General features: G+C 45.6%; 1 protein-coding gene across 1 annotated transcript in view; it reads left to right on the top strand.

Annotated features, from left to right (window-relative positions):
- SVOP (SV2 related protein homolog (rat)) overlaps positions 1 to 18766 on the top strand; it is a 126995-nt gene that overhangs the window by 42867 nt on the left and 65362 nt on the right. Inside the window, exons 3-5 of the mRNA XM_011975584.1 lie at positions 3268 to 3353; positions 4429 to 4527; positions 9764 to 9835. Coding sequence (XP_011830974.1) covers positions 3268 to 3353; positions 4429 to 4527; positions 9764 to 9835 — 257 coding nt within the window. The remainder of the gene's footprint in view (positions 1 to 3267; positions 3354 to 4428; positions 4528 to 9763; positions 9836 to 18766) is intronic.

Below are 18766 nucleotides of genomic sequence, written 5' to 3'. Positions count from 1 at the left end.
ATGGGGTTATGATGCTGATGGTGATGATAGTGATGATGGTGATGAAGATGGTGTTTATGATGGTGATGATGATGATAGTGATGTTGATGGTGGTGATGATGATGATGGTGGTGATGATGAAGATGATGATGATGGTGGTGGTGATGATGAAGATGATGGCCGTGGTGGTGATGATGGTGATGATAGTGGTGGTGATGCTGATAGTGAAGACAGTGATAGTGATGACGGTGGGGATGACAGTGTAATGACAATGGTGGTGATGTTGGTTATGATGATAGTGTGATGGTAATGGTGACACTGATGATGGTATGGGAGCAGCTAACATTGGCTGAGGATTTACTCTGTGCCAGGCACTGCTCTAACCAGTTTACATGTTTTATCCATTTAATCCTCACAACAGTTCCAATTGGATCTATTACCAACATCTTCCCCATTTTGCAGGTGAGGAAACTGAAGCACAGAAGGGTTAAGTATCTTGCTGAGGGTTATACAGCTAGGAATTAGCCAATTTGGATTTACGCCCAGGCAATCCGGCCTCAGAGCCCACCTTCTTACCCATGACCTTGTGCTGCCTCTGAGGCAGTGATGTGGGACCTGGTCTCCAGCTTACTTACTTACTTCTTGATGCTGATGAATGAAAACATTCTATGCATTCCTGAAAAGCCTCAGATTCCAAATCTAAGAGAGGACTAATGACGTGAATGCACAGCCTACTGTTGGCAGAGATAACGTGGCAATAACAGGGGATGGAGGGAAGCTGAGGCTTTACTCTCAGTCTGATCTGGGCTCTACTCCCAACTCTGTGAAACACAGGGCAAATCCATGTCCTCCTCTGTAAAATGGGGCTAATGCTAGGCCTTAACTCATAGGATTGTGATGGGGATTAAGTGAAATAATGCACATATAGCTTTTGGTACAGTGCCTTGCAGATAGTGAGCACTCAGTAAATGCCCCACAATAGTGTTACTACTGTTCTTATGGATGATATATTTTGCTGGAGGAAACCACAACCTGCTAATGTGATCAACACCAGCTTACACTTCTGGAGAAAATTATGGTTGACATACAAGGCCCATGGTTGAAATTCCAAAAAAAGGACACCTCTCAGCAGGTGCTGATGAGATCCTTGGAGGTCACCCATAGGGCCACCCAAGCATCCTCCTTTAGTATTTTTATTTTTTCAGGTGGAAACTCACTCTGTCACCCAGGCTGAAGTGCAGTGGTGCAGTCTCAGCTCACTGTAACCTCCGCCTCCTGGGTTCAAGTGATTCTCCTGCCTCAGCCTCCTGAGTAGCTGAGACTACAGGCATGCGCCACCACACTTGGCCAATTTTTGTATTTCTAGTAGAGACGGGGTTTCGCCATGTTGGCCAGGATGGTCTCAAACTCCTGGCCTCAGGTGATCTGCTCGCCTTGGCCTCCCAAAGTGTGCAGCCACCGTGCCCAGCTGTATTTTTATTTCTTAATTAACTGTTCACTTTGGAATTATTTTAGCTTTGCAAAAAAAATGCAGATATAATATAGACAGTTCTCACATACCCTTTACCCAGCCTCCTCTAATGTTAACAACGAAACTAAAAAAATTAACTTTGGTGTGCTACTATTAGCTCAGCTCCAGACTTTATTCTGATTTCAGCAGTCATTGCAGTTGTGCTGTTCCCAGATACAATCCAGCATAGCACATTGGGTTTAGTGTTTTAGTTTAGTTTAGTTTTGTTTTTTCAATTTTTTTTTTTTTTTGAGACAGAATCTTGCTCTGTCACCCAGGCTGGAGTGCAGTGGCATGATCACAGCTCACTGCAACCTTGAAACCTCCCTGGCTCAAGCCATCCTCCTCCCTCAGCCTCCCAGGTAGCTAGGACCATAGGCGTGAGCCACCACTCACAGTTACTTTTTAAAAATATTTTTAGTAGAGATGGGGTCTCAATATGCTGCCCAGGCTGCTCTGAAACTCCAGGTCTCAAGTGATCCTCCTGCCTCAGCCTCCCAAAGTGCTGGGATTACAGGCATGAGCCACAGCATCCGGCCATCTTTTAATATGTTTCAAAACACTTATTAGTTTATAAATTATATCTGTGTTTTTTTCTGAGCATAAAAATAACACCTGTTTATTTGGAAAGCGTTCAGACATTAAAGAAATGCTCAAAGTAGGAAAGTGAGTGTTGTTTTCAAAGATGAGCCTGGTAAGCAGTTTGTAAGACGTCCACTCAGTCTTACTTCCCCTGCTTGGCACACACACACATATATACATTTTATCACAAAGGCAGCTCCTACGGCACATACCTCTCCACAACTTTCGCTTTTCACTTAACAACATGGTGTGCACATCTTTCTATTGGAGTGCAGATGGAACTGTGCCTTTCAAAAGTATTTCAGGCCGGGCACGGTGGTTCACATCGGTAATCCTAACACTTTGGGAGGCTGAGGTGGGAAGATAGCTTGAGCTCAGGAGTTCAAGACCAGCCTGGGCAACATAGTGAGATCTCATCTCTACAAAAATAGAAAAAAATTAGCTGGGCATGGTAGCATGGGCTTGTAGTCCCAGCTACTTGGGAGGCTGAGGCAGGAGGATGACTTGAGCCCAGGAGATCGAGGCTGCAGTGAGCTATGATTGTACCACCGAGCTCCAGCCTGGGCAACAGAGCAAGACCCTGTCGCAAAACAAAACCAAAACAAACAAAAAAGTATTTATTTTTTTTTCTGGCCATGGAAGTAGTAAATTGTAAAAGGAAGTTAATTCTCATATAATTTTTTCCTTCCTCCCTCTGACAACAAACAAATTAAACCATAATTCAAAGTCTTGTATATATTCTATGGATAGATACATGTGCATATATATACACCCACATGCATACATTTCCAAGAATAGAACCATGCTAAATACCTTGTTGTTGATCTTGTGTTTTTAAACATTAATTAACAATATACTTTGTGTATCTTTCTATATCTGCACATTCTTGTTAACAGGTGGGTCATATTTCCTAATGTGGATATTTAATAATTTATATATGTATAATATCTACTTAATAATTTATTTAGCCAACCCCCTATTGATGGACGCTCTGGGTTTTTCCATTTCTCCCGTTGTAAGTCATGCTGCAGTTGTAGGACATCGCTTCATATTGGAATATTTTTCTAGGATAAGTTCTAAAAGCAGCATGTGCTGCCTTTAATTAGCTTGGCTGGGGACCACCCCAGAAAACCCCACACTAGGACAACTGCAAGGTGCACTGATTCCTTCCTTCCCTCTCCCTTTCTCCTTCCCAGATACTTTCATGGTGGAAGATGCGGTGGAAGCCATTGGCTTTGGAAAATTTCAGTGGAAGCTGTCTGTTCTCACCGGCTTGGCTTGGGCAAGTATTTCTGGGGGCAGTGGCTCAGCCTCCAAGAAACCCCCATGCTGCTCCGCTGGGTTTCCATGGTCTGCAAGGAAGGACACAGTTCTTTGCACATGGAGCCTTTGCTTGAATTCCAATCAACAAAATTTATGTGGCGTGATAAGTGGTGATAACGAGGTCTGTGCTTGAGGAGAGCTGGGTGTGCTTGGCAGTTGCCCCCAAGAAAGAGTTGAAGTTTCTAGCTAATTAAGTGGCTTTCAACTCTTTGGGCTCAGGGCTACTATGAGATTATGATGTCAGCTGTAGAGCTCTCCCTAGAAAAGCAGGCATAGATTAAAAATGTGCCTTCTGCTTCAAGATTCTCATGCTTCCTCATTCAAATCCCCTAGCTGTGGCAAACAGCACAGCTAAACCTTTAATATACTTGAAATTAATTTTTGTGAATGGCAGGAGATGGTGATCTAAATATATATTCTTCCAAATGGATCGTCAATTTCCCCACAACATTTCCCCCACTAATTGGAAAAGTTGCCTTTATCGTGTACCAAATTCCCTTGGCCACATGGGCGTGCTTCTAGATTCCATGTCTGTCCTGGTCTGTCTAGTCTCATAAAGGTACATGATGTTTAATTGCTGGGGCTTCTGAGTCTGTTTTAACGTATTAAAAGGTCACACTTGTTAACTATACTGACAATTATATTCTATTCTACATGAACAAATGACCTATAAGCCAAAGACAAGCCAGTCTTTAATTGCACTAAAAATATCAGTCTCTCTGCCTCTATAAAAATGCTTTTTTCTCAGATTTTAGAAATATGTTTTCCCACTTCATTTGCCACGTGTCCATATTTTTTAAAACACAAAAAACACATACAAAAATAATATGAAATGTCTGTTTGTCTATTCCTGCAGTGGTAATGCATGGCTTTAACTGCTGGAGCTTTGAGTGTAGTTTGGTGTGCAGCAGGGCACTTGGCAGCGGGTAGAGAGGGGTGCGCTACAGTCTCTGTCTCTGGGGGTATGGACCTGGCCAGCCTTCCCCAGCACCAAGCAGCATCCTGGCCTCATGATGTCTCCGTCCTCTCTGCAGATGGCTGATGCCATGGAGATGATGATCCTCAGCATCCTGGCGCCACAGCTGCATTGCGAGTGGAGGCTCCCAAGCTGGCAGGTGGCATTGCTGACCTCGGTAGGCAGCCCAGCAGCTCCCTCCTGTTGCATACAGTTCTGCTCCGCTGGGGTGTCCTGCAGAATATCTCCCTTCTCCTGCTGCTGAAGGCTCAGCCGAAAAGAATTAAGCCCTGATGGCAACACTGTCCCATCCCCACCTCACGTATCCTAGCAGGTTTACAGCCAACTCTACTCCACCCGGAGGTCCAGCTACTTGGGAGGGTGTCCCAGGCATCCTGTTCTATTGCTGGGAGCTTGAAACCCACCTGTGCATATCACGTAAACTCTATATGCCTGTTTTCTTGGCTGCAAACAGGAGATGCCAATCCCCACACCCCTAGGATGATCTGAGTACTGGAAACAACACAGTGCCTGGCACAGAGTAGGTATTCAATAAATTGGAGCTATTGCTCCCTGGAATTAAGGCCTGAAGGAGGAGGCTGCAGAACCCTCACTTTTTGTCAGGGAGAGATCAGCAGCAACCTCTTAAAAGAGAGAGGAATGGACCGGGCGCCGTGGCTCACGCCTGTAATCCCAGCATTTTGGAAGGCCGAGGTGGGTGGACCACCTGAGGTCAGGAGTTTGAGACCAGTCTGACCAATATGGTGAAACCCCGTCTCTATTAAAAATACAAAAATTAGCGGGGGATGGTGGCGGGCACCTGTCATTCCAGCTACTTGGGAGGCTGAGACAGGAGAATTGCTTGAATCCGGGAGGCAGAGGTTGCAGTGAGCTGAGATTGTGCCATTGCACTCTGGCCTGGGTGACACAGCAGGACTTCACCTCAAATTAAAAAAAAAAAAAAAAAAACAGAGATTGAGAGAGAGAGAGGAATGGCCAGGCTGGATAAGAGGATAATAATGATAATCACAAAAGCTAATACTTACAGAGCATTTACTGTGCAAAGGCCTTTACCTACATTGCATACAATATATGCATAATGTACATGTGCTCTTTAATCCTCACAGACCTATGAGCTAGGCACTATGGTTAGTTGAGCAAGATGAGGCACAGAGAGGTTAATCACTTGCTCAAGGTCTGTGATCTCCATCAGCGTTGGAGTCATTGCCAATTCAGGATGCCTCACAGAACGTTGTTTTTTGTAGATAACTGTTCTGGAATGGCCTGAGTGCCTTCCACACAGCATGGCCCAGTCTGATATTAGCAATAAGGTTGTGAAGTTCAGTGGGAAGAGTTTCATGGCACATACACCTGTGTTTTTGTGGTTTAGTCACCTCCAGATGTGTGACCTTGAGTGAGGCACTTGATGGCTATATTTTGTGGCCTGCAAAATGGGGGTGATAAGCCTGTTTTTCTGTGTATTTTGTTAAATACACACAGCCCCTAGCACACACCAGGGGCTGAGTCCATGATACTTGTTTTTTATATTCCTCCTCACCAATATCTCCTAAAGAGTAACTGCAGGCTGGTCGCGGTAGCTGATGCCTATAATCCTAGCACTTTGGGAGACTGAGGCGGGTGGATCACTTGAGGCCAGGAGTTCGAGACCAGGCTGGCCAACTTGGTGAAACCTTGTCTCTACCAAAAACACAAAAATTGACTGGGCATGGTGGCACGTCCTGTAATCCCAGCTACTCAGAAGGCTGAGGCAGGAGAATCACTTGAACCCGGGAGGCCGAGGTTGCAGTGAGCCGAGATCTCACCACTCCACTCCAGCCTGGGCGACAGAGTGAGACTCCATCTAAAATAATAATATTAATAATAATAACTGCAGGTCTGTGTTTTTGCAATGTAGGGCCTTTCTGGTCTCCAATTTACTGAGCACTTATTTTGGGCCAGGCTAATGGTTTTGCATACATTACCTCTTTAACCTTCTCAAACCTATGAAAGAGGTGCTTTTATTACTGTCACTTCTACAGATAAGGAAACTGAGGTTTAGAGAGGGGCATTGACTTGCCCAAGCTCAGACAGCCTGTAAGAGGCAGAATCAAAAGCCAGGCCTGGCAGGCTCCGGGCCCCTGCCTCGGGCTACTTTCTTGTGGTATGAGGTTTAGACTTGTAGGCTAGGTAGAGCCATTAAGTCTCATGGGTGAATTTTCTATGGAAAAGCTAGAGTCCTGCAGGAGTTGGAGACATAAAGTACCCAAGGAGGATGCTACAGATACACATTGTTGCTGCAGGAAATACTGCGCAAGATTACCGTAATTATTATGATATAGAAGCAGTGCTCTGCTGTGCCAGAATCTCTCCTTTTGAGGAAAATGGGTGTTTTGAGAGATACTTAACTCTTTCAGGATGTAAGAATATCACTGAGCACATGACAAAGGCAACACTTTATCCCAAGACAGTAATCTTCAAACATCTTGGTTCTAGGTTAATCTAGAAAAGAATTAAATAAAAACCATGTAGAATCCAGGACTGTCACATGTTTTTACATTGACACGAAATTTTTAAAATTGTAGGTTGCAGATGATACCATTGCCAGTGTGCTGAAATATAAAAATCAAAATAAAATTATCATATCACTTTTTAAAATGTGTCTAGTAAAGTGGAAAAATGGAAATACTTACCTGATATCTACCATTATTTGTTTTAAAATTACATGAACAAGCTCTTTAGAGGAATTTGGAAATTTTGCATTGATTTTTTCTTGGAACTTATATTTCCATTCATTTCTCCATATAATTTTATCTTAATGTAATTTTTTTTTTTTGAAATAGGGTCTCTCTGTGTTGCCCAGGCTGGAGTATAGTGGTGTGATTTTGTCTCACTGCAACCTTTGCCTTCTAAGTTCAAGTGATCCTCCCACCCCAGCCTCCTGAGCAGCTGGGAACAAAGACACACACCACCATGCCCAGCTAATTTTTTATGTTTAGTAGAGACGGAATTTCACCATGTTGCCCAGGCTGGCCTAATGTAATGTTTTCTTGCTTGAAAGGATCACATTCATTACCCTATGATAATTCTCTGTGACAAAATACATACATTTTAAATTATTAGTTTTAATTCTCTGAGACGAGAAGGCTCTAAGCACTCACATTTTTCTCCTACACTGACTTATCATTATAATTTTTAGTAGTACACAATAGACCACATAAACAACATATAATTTTGATAAATAATTGTTAATCATAAGCAAGGTTTTATCGGAAATGTATCCCTTAATGAGTGGTGTGGAACGTTTCCCAAATATTTTATGCATTCCTGAATGATTATTGCTAAAGTGAGACAGGGTTCAGCACCAGGTCCATTCCTATTTGTCATTTTTCCTGAATGAATGTGTATGTGAAAATCTTTGTTCACATAAAAAAAATTTTGAGGAACTGAAGGAGTTTTGTTAGAACTCAATAAACTGATGCCACTTGATTTTTAAAAACACTCTCCAAATTGTGTGTGCCAAAGAGCACACGGCTTTCATTTCTGAAAAATTATGTTCCATGACCTGACTTGCCGACAGCTTGATTAGACTGTTCTCCAATTCTGTTGAAAGTAATAATAAAGGTATCGGAACCTAGATGACTTGCAAAAGTCATCGGTAAGTGCATCATCAGTGCCCCTTCTGAGGCACCCTGAAGGGTTTACATTCAAAAGCAATGCCTTGGTCAGCCTGGCCTAGAGAGGTGTGGCTGAGAAAGATGGAGTCAGGCAGGAAATGGAGAAGAAGACCCCTAACATGTTTTTAAGAAAGAGTCTGTGGGGAAGTTGTAAACTTGGAAATGAATTCCCTTAAAATGATCCATTCAGGGCCAGGTGTGGTGGCTCATACCTGTAATCCCAGCACTGTGGGAGGCTGAGGTGGAAGGATCCCTTGAGACCAGGAGTTTGAGACCAACCTGGACAACAAAGTGAGATCCTGTCTCTACTAAATAGATAAATAAATAAAATTAGCCAGGCATGGTGGTGCACACCTGTAGTCTCCCCTACTCGGGAGGCTGAGGTGAGAGGATCACTTGAGCCCAGGAAGTTGAGGCTGCAGTGAGCTGTGATCACACCACTGCACTCCAACCTGGGTGACAGAGCAAGATCCTGTCTAAACAAACAAACAAATAAATTATACATACATAAGCTGTGTCTGCTTCTCCTTTGGAATGTTTCTGTGTACCATCCCCACTCCCCACCCTCGGACATGCCACAAGAAATGCTTTCTGGGTCAGACCAAACTGAGACTGTGCCCTCCCCTTTCTGGCCGTCAGTTGCCTTATCTGTGAAATGGGGGTAATAGAAGCACCCACCAGGTAGGGCTACTGTGAGGATGCAGTAAGACGTGTGCATAAAGCCTTCAGCATGGTGCCTGGCACTTAGAGAGGGAAGAGCATGGTGATGAGGCACCAGTCAGCCTGCTTGGGCTTAAGACTTGCCACTACTCTCTCCTTTCAGGGAGGCGGAGCAGGTTTCTTTTCTTTTCTTTTTTTTTTTTTTGAGACGGAGTCTCGCTCTGTCGCCCAGGCTGGAGTGCAGTGGCCGGATCTCAGCTCACTGCAAGCTCCGCCTCCCGGGTTTACGCCATTCTCCTGCCTCAGCCTCCCGAGTAGCTGGGACTACAGGCGCCCGCCACCTCACCCGGCTAGTTTTTTGTATTTTTTAGTAGAGACGGGGTTTCACCGTGTTAGCCAGGATGGTCTCGATCTCCTGACCTCGTGATCCACCCGTCTCGGCCTCCCAAAGTGCTGGGATTACAGGCTTGAGCCACCGCGCCCGGCCCGGAGCAGGTTTCTTAATCTATCAGAGCCTCAGCTCCCCATTCTGTCATATGAGTAGGATCATTCAAATCTCACCAGCTGTTACTCCAAGGATTAACAATGTAACAATGACTTTGCCTCCCACACAATGAGTAGTTTCTCTTACTAGTAGTTTACAGCTCCCATGCCAGCCTCCTGTGTGCCTGTTTTTCCTATTTTCTAGCCTCTACCTTGCAGCCCTTGGTATTTTCTCAGCAGTCGGGCAAGTGTTTCTTTAGGATGGTGTGAAACTTGTCAAAAGCTAGTTCTGGAGCCAGAATGCCTGATTCCAGTGCAGGCTGCACCACTTAACACTCTGTGACACTGGTCATGCAATTGCCTCTCTCTGAGTCTCAGTTCCCTCATCTGTAAAATGGGGATAGTAATAGCACCCTCCCCGTGGGATTGTTGGGAAGCTTGCAGGAAGCACTTAGTGTCTGTCCTTTGTCAGGCTCTCAGTGAATGTTAGATCATTGTTGTTACCTAGAGGGTGACATCACCACTTCCATTTGTTGTTCCCTTTCTGTGCAATGATCCAAGTCCTCTGTCTAATGAAAACTGTCTTTCTCCCCACAGGTGGTCTTTGTAGGCATGATGTCCAGCTCCACGCTCTGGGGAAATATCTCAGACCAGTACGGCAGGAAAACAGTAAGGCAAACTTACTCTTCTAAACGCATGTCCTCTGGGTTCTCTTGGGGATGGTCTGGACAAGTAGCAAACCTGTTCCGCGTTAGCAATTGGGAGGCCTAATGAGGATTATGTTGAAGTACAGTGAGAAGACATTGCTGTAAGGCTGCTGTGGACTCTCTTCAAAGCACACACATATTCCTAGTGGGGCCCAAGCATATGCATTTCAGAATCTAGACAGTCAGTGCCTACTCATATCCCCTGGGCTGGAATCATTTCCTCATTACCCCTGGCTGGGGCAGTCAAAGGATGGTAGATAAAGCCATTGATTCTCTTGTCCTAAAGAGAGCCATTTCTCAAATTTTGGGTTTTTTGTTTTTGTTTTTGTTTGAGACAGGGTCTTGCTGGAGGGCAGTGGCATAGTCTCAGCTCACAGTAGCCTCAACCTCCCAGGCTCAAGCAATCCTCCCACCTTAGCCCCCCAAGCAACTGGGACTACAAGCGTGCACCAATACACCCAGCTCATTTTCATATTTTTTGTAGAAATGGGGTTTCACCATGTTGCGCAGGCTGGTCTCAAATTCCTGGCCTCAAGCAATCCTCCTGCCTTGACCTCCCCACAGCTCTGGGATTACAGACGTGAACCACTGCACCCAGAAAACAATTTCTCAATCCCAGCAGGACTGAACTCCAGTGTCTGCTGTGGGAACCTGTTCATGAAGACACCCTGAATTACCTTCCTTCCCTTCCCTGTCTCACTTCTCCACTCCCCTACTGGAATCTGCTCAAATAAACTATCTTTACTAGGATCCTTATCTTAGAGCCAGCTTTTGGGAGAGCCCAGACATGATATGAAATGGACTTGCAGACAAGAAGGAACAGGGAACTTACAGCTCAGGGCCTTGACATCAGGTGGACCCGGGTTCAGTCTCAACTTTGCCACTACTGGCTGTGTGATCTTGGGCAAGCAAATTGACCTTTTTTTTTTTTTTTTGGAGACGGAGTCTTGCTCTGTCGCCCAGGCTGGAGTGCAATCACATGATCTCAGGTCACTGCAAGCTCCGCCTCCTGGGTTCAGTGATTCTCCTGCCTCAGCCACCCAAGTAGCTGAGATTATAGGCACCTGCCACCACGCCCGGCTATTTTTTGTATTTTTAGTACAGATGGGGTTTCACCATGTTGGCCAGGCTGGTCTCAAACTCCTGACCTCAAGTGATCCGCCGGCCATGGCCTCCCAAAGTGCTGAGATTACAGGTGTGAGTCACTGTGCTCAGTCAAATTGACCTCTCTGAGCATCAGTTTCTTAATATGAATAAAGAAGAAAATAATAGAACCTGTATTGGAGGGTTAAGAGAGATGAATTAGGGTTAATTGAGGTGTAAATCACTGTTTCTTTTGTTTTTTCGAGGCAAGGTCTTGCTCTGTTGCCCAGGCTGGAGTGCAGAGGTGCAATCATAGCTAATTGCAACCTTGACCTCCTGGGCTCAAGCAATCCTCCCACCTCAGCCTCCCAAGTAGCTGGGATAAGACTTGTGCCACCATGCCCAGTTAATTGTTTTTTTATTTTTTTGTAGAGAAACAGGGTCTTACTATGTTGCCCAGGCTGGTCTCAAACTCCTGGCCTCAAGCAGTCCTTCCACCTCAGCCTCCTAAAGTGCTGGGATTACAGATGTGAGCCACTGTGTGAATCTCTTTGTACAATGCCAGGCACATGCTAGGCACAGGACACATGTAAACTGAAACTCCAAGTATAACATTTCTGACAAGTCCCCATGCAACGTCAATGCTGCTAGTTTTGGGACCATACTTTGAAAATGATTGGTTTAGACTAAGAATAACCTACTACTGGAGCTGGGAATGGGCTACTTGAACAAACCTAGAATTCTGTTAGGAAGGAAGAAGTGAGATCTGGATGCTGGGTAGGTAACAGGCAATCTCCACTACAACTAGCAAGTCATGCGCTGAAAATAAAATAGTGCGTTGTATAGCAGGCATGATACAAAGTATGGTTCATGCATTAGCTCATTCAATCCCCATAATAACCATTGAAGTAGGTACTATTATCACTCTGACTTGATAGAAGAAGAAACTGAGGCACAGAGAGTGGGCAGCTTACCCAGGGCCACACGGTTTGTGCATCACAGAGGCAGGTCTTGCTCATTCTAAGTCTAGAACTCTGTCTTCACTGTGATGCCAGTGGCTTGAATCGGTAGGTGCTCCAGAAGCAGGTGATGGCTCAATGAATGAATGAACGTTCCAGCAATGCCACAGAGGATGTAGACTCCTGCTGCATCCCCTCTCACTGCTACTGTGCAGGAAACTTTGGCCAGTAGACACCTGGAAGATGGTGATCAATATAATTGCCAAGAAATGGTGATTAATATAACTGCCAAGACTGTAACTCCGGAGGCAGCAGGCTGGAAACTAAGTGCAGCCATGATGGGCCTCGGGGTCTTGACTGGTGATGGGGCTGGAGATGGCAGTTGGAAAGTCCTCTCTGGGGCTCCCAAAGGAAGCAAAAGCTGGTTATTTCGCCCCTGTTAACCCAAGAATGAATTACTCTGGTCTTCAGTGGCAGCTCTCTAGATTCTGCCCCCATCTGCCCTCCCACCCATTTCCTGTTTCTGGAGCATATGAGTGATGGCACAGTGATTTTCTGGTTGGAAGAATGAACAAGAGTTTAAGGACAGGAGAGAGGAAGGAAGGAAGGAAGGAAGGAAGGAAGGAAGGAAGGAAGGAAGGAAGGAAGGGGGAGGAAGGGAGGGAGGGGAAAAAAGAAGGAAGGAAGGAAAGAAGAAGCGAGGGAGGGAAAAGGGACAGAGGGAAGGAAGGAAGGAAAAAAGGAAGGAAGAAAGAGGGCTCAGCGCGGCGACTAACGCCTGTAATCCCAGCACTTTGGGAGGCCAAGGTGGGCGGATGACCTGAGGTCAGGAGTTCGAGACCAGCCTGACCAATATGATGAAACCCCATCTCTACTAAAAATACAAAATTATCCAGGCATGGGGGAAAAAAGAAGGAAGGAAGGAAAGAAGAAGCGAGGGAGGGAAAAGGGACAGAGGGAGGGAAGGAAGGAAAAAAGGAAGGAAGAAAGAGGGCTCAGCGCGGCGGCTAACGCCTGTAATCCCAGCACTTTGGGAGGCCAAGGTGGGCGGATGACCTGAGGTCAGGAGTTGGAGACCAGCCTGACCAATATGATGAAACCCCATCTCTACTAAAAATACAAAATTATCCAGGCATGGTGGCACATGCCTGTAATCCCAGCTACCCAGGAGCCAAGATGGCGCCATTGCACTCCAGCCTGGGCAACAAGAGTGAGACTTCATCTCAGAAAAAAAAAAAAAGAAAGAAAAGAAAAGGGGGAAAGAAGAAAGGAGAAAGAGAGAGAGGTAGGAAGGGAGGGAGAGAGGAAGAAAGGAAGGAAGTAGGGAGAGAGAGCGAGGAAGGGGGAGAAGGAGGAAGAAAAGGAAGAAAGGAGGGAGGGAAGGAGGAGGGAAGGAAGGAGAGAAGAAAAAACACCTCTGAAAATAAAATAGAGTCATTTTTGCTTTGATGGAGCTGAGCAGTCTGAGGCTGAATCCAATGTTAATCTTTAAGCCTTTAAAATAATCAAAGGAGGCCAGGAGTGGTGGCTCATGCCTGTAATCCCAGCACTTTGGGAGGACAGATCACCTGAGCTCAGGAGTTAAAGACCAGTCTGGGCAACATGGCGAAACCCCATCTCTACAAAAAATACAAAACTTAGCCAGGCCCAGTGGCGCGCGCCTGTAGTGCCAGGTACTCAGGAGGCTGAGGCAGGAGAATCGCTTGAACTCAGGATGGGGAGGCTGCAATGAGCTGAGATCATGCCACTACACTCCAGCCTGGGCAACAGAGCAAGACTCTGTCTGGGAAAAAAAAATTCATTTATTTGTTCCTGAGACAAACATGCACACACACACACACACACACGCACACAGACAAACATGCACACACACACACACTTCAGGAATCCATAATGAGGAAATTTGCTGAACCCAAGTTCTGCTATCCAATTGCTGAATTATAAAGCAGTGAGGAATATAACAGAAAATGAGTAAAAATACCTTAACTTTGGGCTTGAATCTGACACTGCATGACTAAAGCAAGCCACTCCCCATCTAGGGCTGAAATTTCCTTATTTATATCAGAGGAGGCTGGATTAGAAAACACAGATATTCATAGCTACCATTCATTGAATCCCCAAAATGAAAGGGCAGGTTGGTTTTGTTCCTGTGTCTGTTCTAATCATTTATTAGAGGATGCCAGAAACATGGATTTGAGGAGTCAGAAGGTTCAGTGGGACAGTGCTGTGATTGACTAGTGATGTCTGCCACAGGCACAGGACTGAAGAGCGTGGAGGGAATTTAGTAAACTCCATGAGGAAAGGGGCTGCATTTGTTTTGTTCACTGAGTTGGCCCCAGAGCCTGACCTCCCTGGCTCAGAGTGCACACTCAATAAATACTTCTCGAGTGACTGAGCTGCAGTGGATGAGAACCAGACCTCCTTGTTTCCACTTTCTGCTACTTTCTTATCCTCTCCAGAGCAGCAACTGCCTGATGAATGTTCTTTGTTGACCTGGAAAGTCCACAATGCACAATGGTCATTCATGTAGGATCTCAACTTCCCTTGGAAGAGTATGTTTACTCTGCCACTAGGGACAGTAATTCACTTGGTGTTCCCACATAGACATCTTCATGTTTGTGAAGGGCCTCAGAAGAGGAAGCTCTAAGCTGGGATTTTAAAGAGATTTATAGAGGAGTTTACAGAAATGCCATTTACTGAATCTTGCAGATTGCAAACATGTTTTGGCACCTTCCAAAATAGTAGTTCTCAGTGCAGGGCCGGGGGCACTTGGCAATGTCTGAAGACATTTTTGATTGTCACACCTCGGGGGAGGGGTGTGCTACTGGCATCCAGTGCATAGGGGCCAAGGATTCTGCTCCATAGCCCACAGTGCATGGGACAGCCCCCACCACAAAGAATGACCTGGTCCAAGATGTTGGCGGTGCTGAGGTTGAGAAACCAGATTCTAGAAAACATGTGCAGGCAATATCCCCAAGTTGCAGTGATGTGGCATCCGCTCTTCATGATCTTTCTTCATCTCCTGGACCTGCTCAGCCCTCATTTCTTTCTTTTTTTTTTTTTTTTAATTGAGACAGAGTCACACTCCGTTGCCCAGGCTGGAGTGCAGTGGTGCGATCTTGGCTCACTGCAAGTTCCGCTTCCTGGGTCCAAGCGATTCTCCTGCTTCAGCCTCCCGAGTAGCTGGGACTACAGGCGCATGCCACCAGGCCGGGCTAATTTTTGTATTTTTAGTAGCGACGGGATTTCACTGTGTTAGCCAGGATAGTCTCGATCTCCTGACCTCGTGATCCACCCACATGGGTCTCCCAAAATGCTGGGATTATAGGTGTGAGCCACCATGCCTGGCCTCAGCCCTCATTTCAGTATTTACCAAAGAAGCTCATTTTGACAAATGAAATAATGCAGTGTCATTGTGAAAAGCCTGGGTTTTGAGGCCAGACTGCTTGGGTTCAAATCCCAGCTCCTCTACTTAAAGACTGCATATTGGGCAAGCTATTCAACTTCCCTGTGTCTCAGTTTTCTCATCTGTAGGTGGGATAATAATAGCCTCTCCCATGGGGCTGTTATGAGGAGTAAATGGCCCTTGTACATAAAGCTCTTGGCACAGAGAAAATTACATAAATGTCCATTATTACACCTATCATTTGCCAAGCTTGGGGTGCCCGTAAAAGGCAATGCCAGCATTGAAATGCAGGCACACCTGGCTCCAGGGTCCACATCCTTAACCCTGACCTTGGCTGCTGGGAGACATAACTGAATTATCCCTCAGAATTTAGTTGATTAGTTGAACATTCATCCATCCCAAATAGAGGAAGTCCAGGAGGACTGTCCATATGGTGTCCCACCAGTTCTCCCAACCAGCTTGATAAATTCCATACCCAACATGAAACTGACCTGACCAGAGGGAAAGAGAAAGTGTCCCCAGATTGCAGAGCTTCCTCCTCCCCAGCATGGAATTCTGGCCCAACCTCAGAAAGGACAGATCAGATTCTAATTATAAAGCTTCCCCAGAATTCCCCCAGGAACACTGGGCAAGCCAGGCAGCTGGCGAGCCTTGGCAACCACCGAGAACCTCCTTGATCTGCCCTAGCTCAGCAGTAAGGTTCCTGCCGGGGCGTTCACTGCGTGATGTTGCGGGGCATTCACATACGGGGTTAGGACTCAGTGAGCCACTTCGGTTCCTACAGGAGTTTCTACCACCTGGGAGTTTGTGGCCGCTGCAGAAAGGCGAAGGCAACTGTAGGTGTGTGGTCTTGAAGACATGGAGATAAACACATCCAGGTTTATATCACAGCGCACCCCTGTTGACTGAGGTGACCTTGGGCAAGATCCTTCACCTCTCTGAGCTTCAGTTTCCCCATTTGCAAAACAGACTCCATAATAGGCACTTTAATGGGGGAATTAAATAAGAAAATGTAGCCAGGCGTGGTGGCATGTGGCTGTGGTCCAGGCTACTTGGGGGCTGCAGTGAGAGGATCGCTTGAGCCCAGGATTTCGAGGATGTAGTGAGCTGTGATTGTACCACTGCACAGACCTTGAACTCCTGGGCTCAAGTGCCTGGGTGACAGAGCAAGGAAAGGAAAAGAAGGAAGGGAGGGAGGAAAGCAGGGGGAGGGAAGGAAGGGAGGGAAGGAAGCGGGGGGAGGGCAGGAAGGGAGGGAGGAAGGAAGGAAGGAAAGAAGAAAGAAGGAAGGGAGAAAAAGTGTATAATACACTTTGAATATGGTATGGAGTGGTCACTATCTAGTTCAAAAGCTATTAGGTCTATCTTATCTTTAAGAAGGAAGTGGAGGTGCCTGGCAGGCGCTCAGACTCCCTCTGAGGATCCCTGGGGGCTCCTCGACCTGTGAATATTGTCCTTTGGTTGAACATGTTAGAGAATACCACGGGCCATGTTTGGCCCACGGGTGCCAGGCTTTCTAGGCTACAAGGGGCAAACTGTAACCCATAGGCCAAATATGGCCCCCTGATGTGTCTTATGTATCCTGCACAACGTTTTAAAGGATTTTGAATCAGTTGCCTTCATTTCAAAAGTGACATCTTGCATAAAAATAAAATTATGATGTTTTTGGAAAATCAGGTAATCTGGGCCTGGAATCCATTTTGTCATGGTAATTTTTGGCTAGAGTTGAACAGAGGCTGACAAGACAGGGCAAGTTCTCTGTAATTCCGCCAGGCCCCCCATCCTTGCTGTGTTACACTTGCATTGTGCGTTTATGTTCTCTGTCAGAGGTAATAGGGAGCCATCAAAGGCTCTAGAGGAAGGGAGTGGCTCATTCGAGGTTGGAAGTTCTGGCTCCAACTTTGGCACCACAGACTGATCTTCAGCAGATCGCTCAACCACTTGGGCCCTTGCTCTGCTAATTTGTAAAGCAGACATGAAAATAATAACCTTTGTTCACAGGGCTGCTGTGAGGACCCAGCGTAATGATGTGACAGCGGTGAATGAAATGCAAATGAAAGTTCCATGAAGTCAGAGACTCTGGCTGTCATGTTCCCTACGGTAGCCCAGGGCCTGGCAAACAGCAGGTGTTCAGTATATGCATATTTTATGCATGAATGGATGAATAATATATATCAGTATCTTTAATGCTGGGTCCACAGCATGTGTTCAACATGTGTTTATTGAATAAATGAATGAATGGGTGAAGAATATATGTCAGTGTCTGGTATACAGCAGGTGCTCAATACATGCTTATCACATGAGCAAATTAATGAATGCATAATGCCTATTCACCTTCCCTGGAGCCTTATATACAGGGGATGCTCAATAAATGTAAAAAGAAGGGAGAGAGGAAAGGAGGAAAGAAGGAAGGAAGGAGCTATCAATCTATAAAGGGCAGAACAGATATTAGACTGAATGCCAGTCACAGTTAATGAGAAGCCCAGAGGCCCGTGAGACATTCCTGCAGAGTCCCACACAAGCTCTTGGGTGGGGCTTGCTGGCAGCACCCCCTGCTTTTGTAATAGCCGTGACAGCCCTTACACAGGGTTGCTGAGCCCTCGTTTTGGGGCAGCTGGAAAGCCGTGGCGTCAGCAGACAAATGCAGAGCCAGCTGCCGCCTGCTGCGACCAAACGGGACATATCCGTGTGTCTCTGCTGCCTGGCAGGGGGATAATACGGCTCCTAGCAGACCTTGAAGGAGGGTTAATTCCCATGCACTCATCTCAGTGCCTTCTTTTCTCCCACTGCTGCTAATTAAGTCTTGTGTTTGATTCAAGACTCCTTGGATGCCAAGGAAGAAAGTCCCTATTAAGTTAGCTTAAGCCAAAAGAAAGGGATTAAATGTCTGTATGGCCAGTACCCATGTCACAGTCATGGATTTAGGAGTGCAAAAATGTTGCTTTATTATTTTCATCGCTTCCTAGACTTTAGTCAATCCTGTACCACCTATTATCTTATGTACTTAATATCTTTCTTCTTTCTTTTCTTAAATTTAATTTTTGTAGACCAAGGTTCTCGCTATGTTGCCCAGATTGGTCTCAAACTCCCAGCCTCAAGTGATCCTTTTGCCTCAAGCTCTCAAAGTGCTGGGATTACAGGCATGAGCCACCTTGTCCTTAACTTAATAACTTTCTTCATATCAAACTGCTTTTTAAAAATCTATCACCTGTAACATGGGGCTAATAAAAAAATTGGAATATATTTTTGGAAAGTGAAACTATAGAGTTTTAATTGGAAGATCAATAACAATTGTCTTAAGTAGGAAGTGTCTGCAAAAATAAATGCAACACAAATAAAACAATGTTATTAAATTCTAAGTTGTGGTTGTCCCAGTGCCTTCTGTGTTAAATAGAGAGCAGAGTAGCTATTCTTAAAAGGTGTCAGCTGGGTGTGGTGGCTCATG

The sequence above is a fragment of the Mandrillus leucophaeus genome, unplaced genomic scaffold (assembly GCF_000951045.1).
Source record: "Mandrillus leucophaeus isolate KB7577 unplaced genomic scaffold, Mleu.le_1.0 Scaffold157, whole genome shotgun sequence".
Classification (NCBI taxonomy): Eukaryota; Metazoa; Chordata; class Mammalia; order Primates; family Cercopithecidae; genus Mandrillus; species Mandrillus leucophaeus.
This window is presented reverse-complemented; position numbering and strand designations above follow the sequence as displayed.